Source organism: Morus notabilis, unplaced genomic scaffold (assembly GCF_000414095.1).
Source record: "Morus notabilis unplaced genomic scaffold, ASM41409v2 Scaffold99, whole genome shotgun sequence".
Lineage (NCBI taxonomy): Eukaryota > Viridiplantae > Streptophyta > Magnoliopsida > Rosales > Moraceae > Morus > Morus notabilis.
In genome coordinates this window covers 637,765-646,116 of record NW_010362482.1, presented here as the reverse complement: position 1 = coordinate 646,116, position 8,352 = coordinate 637,765, and the positions used below count along the sequence as shown (strand labels likewise).

Genomic DNA, 8,352 nt, shown 5'->3' with positions numbered 1-8,352 from the left:
GTCTCCTCTCTCTCTGTGTTTTTTGTGTGTGTGTGTGTGTATATATATATATATATATATATATATATTTGTGTGTGTGTGTGTGTGTGTGTGTATTTGAGAACAAACAAAGTTTCTAATCAATTAGCCATATTTTTTTTCTTTATTATTTTGTTGGTCTTCTTTATGAATAATAATAAGTTCAACAAGAATACAAGTTATCTTTATTGTATTAAATTACCCAATTAATGATTTATCTCAATATAATCCCTGCTCATGGTGAACCAAGTAATGTATATTCCTACATCAAGTAACTATGAAGCTGCTTATCATAAGTGAAAAGAATGTAACTCAAGCTATTAACGAGATTCTCGCTAAGATAAAATTTCATACAAGAATACTTGGTACGTAAATTTTACTTTGCTTGTGGGGAGGTACTTCATAAAGTTCTGACTGTCACGAAGAAGACAATGAATATCTTACTTGGTAATGCTCTGAGTACTGACTGGTTTAAATTTTTTTTATGTTAATAACCAATAACGTTAAACGTTCTATTAGTAAACAATAGTAAACAATAAAGTGTTTCACAATGAATATTCTAGTTAAACCAATTAAATATTAATATTAAACAATTTCCACCGTATAAAACAAAAAGAATTAGTTGACGACCTTTAGTAAAGGCAGAGGAAGATTATACACAAGAGGAGACAGAATATGGAATCTAAATCCCCAGAAGCAAGGTATAGAAAATTGCTCTTTACTTTCCCCTTAGTAAATGACTATATAAAGGGCTTAGAATTCAACCAAAATTTCAAGCAACACAATTCATTTTTATTTTTTTTCCCCTCATTCTACAACCACCACTAGAGCCACACAATTTTTTCTTTTTTTTTTTTGTGTGTGTGTGAAAAACCAACATGGACACTAAGCCGGCGTCCACTACTCCTCACTTGACCACCACTCCTTTGGGGGTGGCGACCGCTCCTCTCGGCGGAAGTACTACTCCTTTCTCCACGTCTACTCCTCAGGTGGCGACGGGAACGGGGACACTGACAGGGTTTGGTACACCTCAGAAGATCTTGGGTGGTACTACTACAGGGGACCAAACATTGGCTGCTCGTTTCTTTGGAACATCTGATGGGCGATCGGCTCGTTCCACTGGGGACATCCGGTCACCAGCGCGTGTGCTCGGAGATGGCCGCTCAAGTCGCGTGCAGTCTGACGACACCGAGCTGAGCAAGAGAATTCTAGAAACTCATGAATCGGATGACCGTGGTCTTCCAGTGAAGCCTGTTCTTCACATCATTGATGTCATCTTTCACCGTGCAATAGCTGATCTCCCTGGATACAATGTAGGATATAAATTAAGCACCCAATAATCTTATTATTATTTATGTACATAGTTATAAAGTTATTAACTAATGATGTTTATTGCTCCTTTTCGATATAATAATGGGGTTACAGGAAACGGATAGTCTAATTACTGCGGATGAGAAGGTCATGTATTCCGCAGCTAGCCTCCAAGACTCTGTTGAAATTCCATCCAGGATTATCAGTGCAATTTCCTGTGAGGTAATTCAATAGTTTATTTTGCCAATAATTTATTTATTTATTTGCTAATAATGATGCACAATAATGGATAAAAAAATGTGACCAGTAAGTTATTGTGATCAGTTTGTGAATAATTAGAAATAGTTGGCTAGATTTTTTTTCTTTGTTGCTATATAGAAATTAAAAACTAGGCGTGTGGGAATTCATACTTGACCCTATCTTGAGATTTAGAGTTTTAAATCGTCACTTTAAGTTTAATAAATAAATAGAAATAGGCAAAAGGGTTAGTCATAAATCGCTTAATTCTGTCACATACAAGGAGAAGTGATGGATTAATCATTAAAAAGAGAGGAGAACCTATCCACATTGCTGCGACATTTTTTAGTGTACAAATATACTAGGAAAACATTTCAATATTACTGATGAAATCCTCAGTAATTAGTTGATCACCCTTTAATATTACATCTTTGTGACACTGCCAGATATTCAGCAAGTGCTCGGCCGGAGTGGATGTGCACACAATAGTGATGGACATATTGCGTTTGATCAAACACTACAGCTGGGAATCAAAGGCGGTGTTGGCCTTGGTTGCATTTGCAGTGACCTTTGGTGAGTTTCGGGTTGTACTTCAGCTTTACTCGACCAGCCCACTCGCGAAGGCCATCGGTCTCCTTAAGCAACTGCCGGAGGTATTGGAGCATGCCGCGGATCTGAAACCAAAACTCGACGCTCTCTACACCCTCATCAAGGAAATCATTGACGTGACAAAGAAAATTGTGGAGTTTTATGACCTTCCCAGAGACTATTTCACCTCTGAATCTCCTGAAATTTTGGCTGCCGTTAATCATATCCCCACTGCTGTTTATTGGAGCATCCGAAGCATAGTGGTTTCCGCCACACAAATCTTGTCCCTCACTGGCATGGGTATCGAGTATGATTTTCTAACTCAAAACTCTCTACTTCTCTATTAAATATTCTTTTCAACTTTCCCCGTGTAATATATGCTAAGAATTGGACGCTCTAATTCAATACTGTCGAGAGCAATAAATCAAAGAAGAAAAGAAACAAACGAGAACACACAAGAATATTAATGGTGGGTCACCCTTAATATATGAGAGACGTCAACTTTTAAACGTTGCAAAAATTTACTATGATAAGAAGAAGATTATAAGAGAAATAACACCGTATGCTTCTTTCAGATTAAGTGTTTTTCTCTCACCTTTCCGATAATAATTAGGCTTCACGTCCTGCAATGGTTAGGCTCCACAATTTAACAATATATAATTAATCAAACCTTGCTCTCTGGCCTTTGACTTGTATAATAATTAGGTACTTAACGGAGACATGGGAGCTGTCATCTTTGGCCTATAAGCTCAACAACATTAAAGGCCATCTTGTGGACATCATCGAACGCTGTTATAAATTCATTGGTGAGGCATCCTTACACACAAACACACACACACACACACACACATATATATATATTGCTTCTCTAAATGAGCTTGTTTAATGTGCCTAGTGACATTTGTAATGGTTTGAACCAGAGAAAAAGAAGGATGATGAAGCATATGAGATTGTTGTGCGCACTTTTACAACAACACACATTGATAACTCAAGGCCTCTAAGGGTTTTGTTCAAGGAAGATCCGCAACCATTCTACGATTGCTACAACAAGAGAAGGGTTTTGCTCTTATATCTCATAATAACCACTTTCTTCCTCCTCTTTTTTTTATACATTTCTTGTTCAAACTGGTCAAATCTTAAATCATATTTGTCAAAATCAAAGAGTTTCAAACAAGTAGATGCAGAAATATGGTTTCTAGGTGGAAACATAACTGGATGTCCCATTGAAAACAGATTACGATTGAAGACGTGAGGAGGAAGGTTGTAGTCCTATTCATCACGGAAATAGACCCTGAGCTGACACACACACCAGAATATGGAATCCTACAGCAAATGTACCTTGAGAAAAGGCAGAGCTTGACGAGGTCGGAGGGTCAATACGAGGTAATCTGGGTCCCAGTCACAGATATCTGGACCGAGGACAAGTATAGGTGGTTTGAGACCCTAAGGAACCAGATGGAATGGTATTCGGTGCACCATCCTTCGGTGGTGTCTCCGGTGGTCCTTAGGTTCTTCAGAGAGAAGTGGAACTTCTCCAAAAAGCCTATGGTTGTAGTGATGGACACTCAAGGAAGAATTGTGCATAACAATGCGATCCACATGATGTGCATTTGGGGAGGCCACTCGTACCCTTTCACCACCATCAGGGAGAAATTGCTTTGGGAGGAAATGAGCTGGACCATTGACCTTTTGGCCGACAACCTAGAACCAACTATGGCTACATGGGTACGTTTCATTTATGAGCAATGCTATTAGGCACTCCTAAGCTTGGAGGCTTACAACTCACGGAAATGAGTAGGCACTCCTATTTCAGTCAGTTGCGAGCCCTATCTCCGAAGAGCCCCCAAGCATCTTCGTGTTAATCTACACTTACCTTAGCAAAATATTATTATTACAGACGCATGCACACACATACATATTTATTATACTGCATGATTTTACAAAATGTGCGAGTATTACAATGAAAAAACCGGGAGAGTATTGTTGAGCACCACAACTAATAAAAAATGATTCAACTTTTTATTAGTATGTGGTGTTGGATGCCACCGGTGTCTCCAACTTTATCTCAACTATTAAGGCTTAACTATTAGTGATTTATTTAGTGTTTTTTTAACCAAAATTGCACTATATATATATATTGTACTGAACGTAAAATCTTTATTTCAGATTAATGAAGGGAGATATATTTGCTTATATGGAGGGGACGACATTGAGTGGATCCGAAAATTCACAAGGATTGCAAAAGATGTTGCGCGGGAATCTGGGATTACTCTGGAGTTGCTCTACGTTGGGAAGAACAAATCTAAGGAGAGGAACACCAAGAACATTATCGACCACATCGTCACAGAGACTCTGAGTAGAACCCTAGACGGGAACCTCATTTGGTACTTTTGGGTTCGCTTGGAAAACATGTGGAACTCCAAAGGACAGTTTACCAATCCCGAGAACGCGAAGGACGACCTCATAATGCGAGGCATCATCGCCATGCTGAGCTACGGCTCAAGCAGCCAAGGATTTGCGGTGTTCAGTCGGGGATTTGGCGAGATGGTGAAGGGCAACGGGGAGCACGTGTCCAAGGCCTTGGCCGAGCACGGCCGGTGGAGGATGAGGGAGACTGAAATCGGTTTCTTGCCAGCTTTGGACGAGTATCTCCGCAAGATCAACCTCGATGCACCGCATCACTGCACCAGCCTCATCTTGCCGGCCACCGGAGCCATGCCTGACACCGTTGCATGCGCTGAGTGTGGCCGCTTGATGGAAAGGTTCACCATGTTCCGTTGCTGCCTTGATTGAACATAACCTTATAGTTATGTGGTGACTTCTTGAGACGAGGGATATTATCTTAAATAAAAGAATTGAGATCGTGATTTGTTGTTTTTGTGATGTGAATTCTACTATGTATTTCTAATGTTTATTTATTTATTTATTTTGGCTAAGAATAATGTATTACTTCCGCTACTACTGCGGGAGTTTGCAGCTATTTATAATAATAAAGGTTTGCCGCTTTTCTTGCATTACTTCGTATTATCTGGTGAATAGATTATCTTTGCTGCATTGATACACACATATATGGATGAGTCCTCAAATCGGATTAACATTGTTTAATATTCAATTCCAAATAGTATGATACCATTCATTATTCTCGAGATACTTAGGTAATATTTCATGATTTTTAAGATTGGATTGACTTTTACCATAAACACTAAAACTATTACAAAATATATCACAATGACATCATTTAAGTTTTGTGTTTTGACCAAAATTATGCTTGCAGTTTTGTGTATTTGACTCAGTATTCTAGATTTTGTAATACGTTCTGTGATTTTTTATGTACATATTTGTATTTTTTATGGATTTTACGATTTTTAAATATCTTTAGTTTTTTGTGTATTTGATTCAGTATTTTAAATTTCGTAAGACGTTTTGTGATTTTTTATGCATATATTTGTGATTTTTATAGATTTTACAACTTTTAAATATCTTTGGTTGTGTCTTTCTCTGTAATAGTTTATCTCCCTTGGCAGACATAGTTTATCTCCCTTGGCAGACATATTTCAATCCAAGTTCAAAACTTGTGATATTCCTGTAAAGTAATCAAGAATTTGACTTCTAAACTTTATCTTGTTTACCAAAGAACAAAAGTCATTTTCGTTTTGGGAAAAACAAATGAGATATATAATAATAACTTTCCAGCTGAAAAGATTGAAATAGAAGAATCTCTTGTTTCCGATCAAAGAATACAGTGTCAAGTCTATTCTACACTTATTTTAATAAAGGTAGTATATCGTTTTTCATATGTATCTTAAAATGAAAATTTTGGGACTAAACTTTACATTAATTTGCGATCCATGAATAATTCCCCACCTTTATCTAGCATATCATGGCAAAGAATAGAAGACCTTTTCCGTAATAATATTCCACATTTACATGCTTAATTTTCAACTTTTTTTAATACCTTTTAAAAGAATTTCGCTTGGTCGGTTGTTTGTATATAACTTATATTAAGAAAATTACAATTTCCTTCTCTAACTAGTCAAAAGCGCAGTCTTTGATAAGATCTGCTATATGTACACGGTTGCATATCCAACAGACACATATAATCCGGCGGGAATCAGAGTAATCAGTGGTTGCTAAGCTAACTCCAATATCACGACAGATTTCTTTTACTTTAGACCCAATTTTTTGCTAATGAGTTTTGGATCTAATAAAATATTTTTAGCCTATTTTTTTTATTTTTATTTAAAACATTCCAAGTTAGAAGGAAACTTATTAATAAATTAAAGGGAGTAAAATCACCTTGCCCCTCAAAAAGAAACTATAAGCAACAAATCAAAAAAAAAAAAAAAGAAGTGACCGTTTATTTTGATAAGAGTAATTAATTATGAATTTTATAATTGAAGATTATGTAGCCATAAATTATAATACTATTTGAAAATGATTCCATTCATAGCAAATCTTCTAGCTAAAATAGTAACAAGTAATAAAGTTCACATCAATAAAACAATATCGAGTTGCTACAAGTTTACCTAGAAATATTTATCTTTTGCACCGTGAAGTGATAATAATCTATTGGTGAATTTGAACAAACTATTTTGAGAAAAATGTGAGCCTAATTTTCATATTAAAGTGGCATTGATGGATAAATTGAAATTAAAAGTGGTATAAAGCCTAAATGTAGTTTTTCTAGAAGTTACTATTAGCTTATTGGGTCCAAAAGCTGCTTATAACAGTGTTTCGATAAGACAAAAGTGCATACTTTGCCATGGTTTTGTGCATGTCTATTATTTGTCATTCTAAAAAATAGGGCGCGATTATGACATTTTATTTTCTTTTTATTAATTAAATGACAATTGTTTATATTTTGGTGGAGTGGCATAAATAATATTTTTTTTACCAACTTGAGTGGTATTTCTAGTTTTTCCCTTTGAATAATCTGTTAGAAGAACTTTGATCTCCAAAAGGACTTCTAGCCAAAGCCACAAAATGTTGCTTCTCAAAAAAGCGCTTTTGAATAATTTTGAAACATATACCAGAGTTTCATTAAAACTTTATAAAATTTTTTTACAACATTTTTAATGTCTATTAAAAAAATTTAAAAACCATTATGATCTATTTAATCTCTTTTAAAAATATAGTTTTAAAAACTTATTTTAAAGTCACAGTTTTTACTTCTCTTCTTCTTACCAAAAGAAATAAAAACAATGTCAAAACAGAACATGTTTTTTTATTAATAAAGTTCTTTTAAAATAAAATTCTTAATCAAAGTAGAAGTACTATTTCTCGCGAGGAAGCTTACAAAATACAAATTTTGGAATTTTTTTTTTTTTCCTTCTTGTAGTTGGATGTCTGTCAGCTTATGTACAGTTTTATTTATTTATTCCTTCCTGCACTTAGTCAATAAAAGTACAAATAGAGCATCCAATGAGATTTTTATGTTTTTCTTCACAATAATTTGCAGTACACCATATAGTTTGATTTTTCGACTATAGAAGCACCGATAGGACTTTTTTTTCCCCCCCTTTATTTCGCTGTAGAGTACTCGAACAACAGAGAAAAGCAACACTAGCAAGGGACAAGAAAAAAGACAACGACGACAGCCAATGGCACATAATATAAGCAAAGCTCATATCCTAAGATTTTATATGTCGAGAGAACGGCACTTTAATTATAATATGGAATCTAAATCCTTATTGAATATTGGAAGCAAGGTAGCTAACGAAGCACTTTTCCCCTTGGTGCATGCCCTATATAAAGGGCATAGAACTAAACCAAATCCAAGCAATCGCACAATCTCCATTTCTTAATTCTCATCCTCCAACCACCACTAGAGCCACACAAATTTCTGTCAAACTTCATCATGGAAACTACGATCCCGACCGGCACCGCTTCTTCGTCGGCTGTTAGCACTACTCCTCTAGGGGCGGCTGCTTCTTTGGCGGCTCCTCTCTCAATAAATGCTCCTACGGTCTTGACGACTCGTCCGACTACTCCTCTGGCGGCAACGGGGATTGCCCCGCAGAGGAATGTCCTCGGTACTACTGCTGCTTCTGCCGTGCAGCCGAATGTAGAGCAAAACCTAGCTGCTCGTTTCTTGGCGAACGGGCGATCTTCTCGTTCGCCGACGGTTGGAGCTAGCAGCCACAGGTCGGACGACACTGAGCTGAGCAAGAGAATTCTAGAAACTCATGAATCTGATGA

At 36.5% G+C, this 8,352-nt stretch overlaps 1 protein-coding gene across 1 annotated transcript in view; it reads left to right on the top strand.

The window, feature by feature from the left end:
• Positions 1-809: 809 nt before the first annotated feature.
• Positions 810-8,352, top strand: part of LOC112092313 (protein SIEVE ELEMENT OCCLUSION B-like) — a 12,194-nt gene continuing 4,651 nt past the window's right edge. The window contains exons 1-7 of the mRNA XM_024168227.1: positions 810-1,331; positions 1,444-1,551; positions 2,013-2,461; positions 2,860-2,960; positions 3,075-3,211; positions 3,388-3,879; positions 4,321-4,454. Coding sequence (XP_024023995.1) covers positions 897-1,331; positions 1,444-1,551; positions 2,013-2,461; positions 2,860-2,960; positions 3,075-3,211; positions 3,388-3,879; positions 4,321-4,454 — 1,856 coding nt within the window. The 5' untranslated portion in view covers positions 810-896. The remainder of the gene's footprint in view (positions 1,332-1,443; positions 1,552-2,012; positions 2,462-2,859; positions 2,961-3,074; positions 3,212-3,387; positions 3,880-4,320; positions 4,455-8,352) is intronic.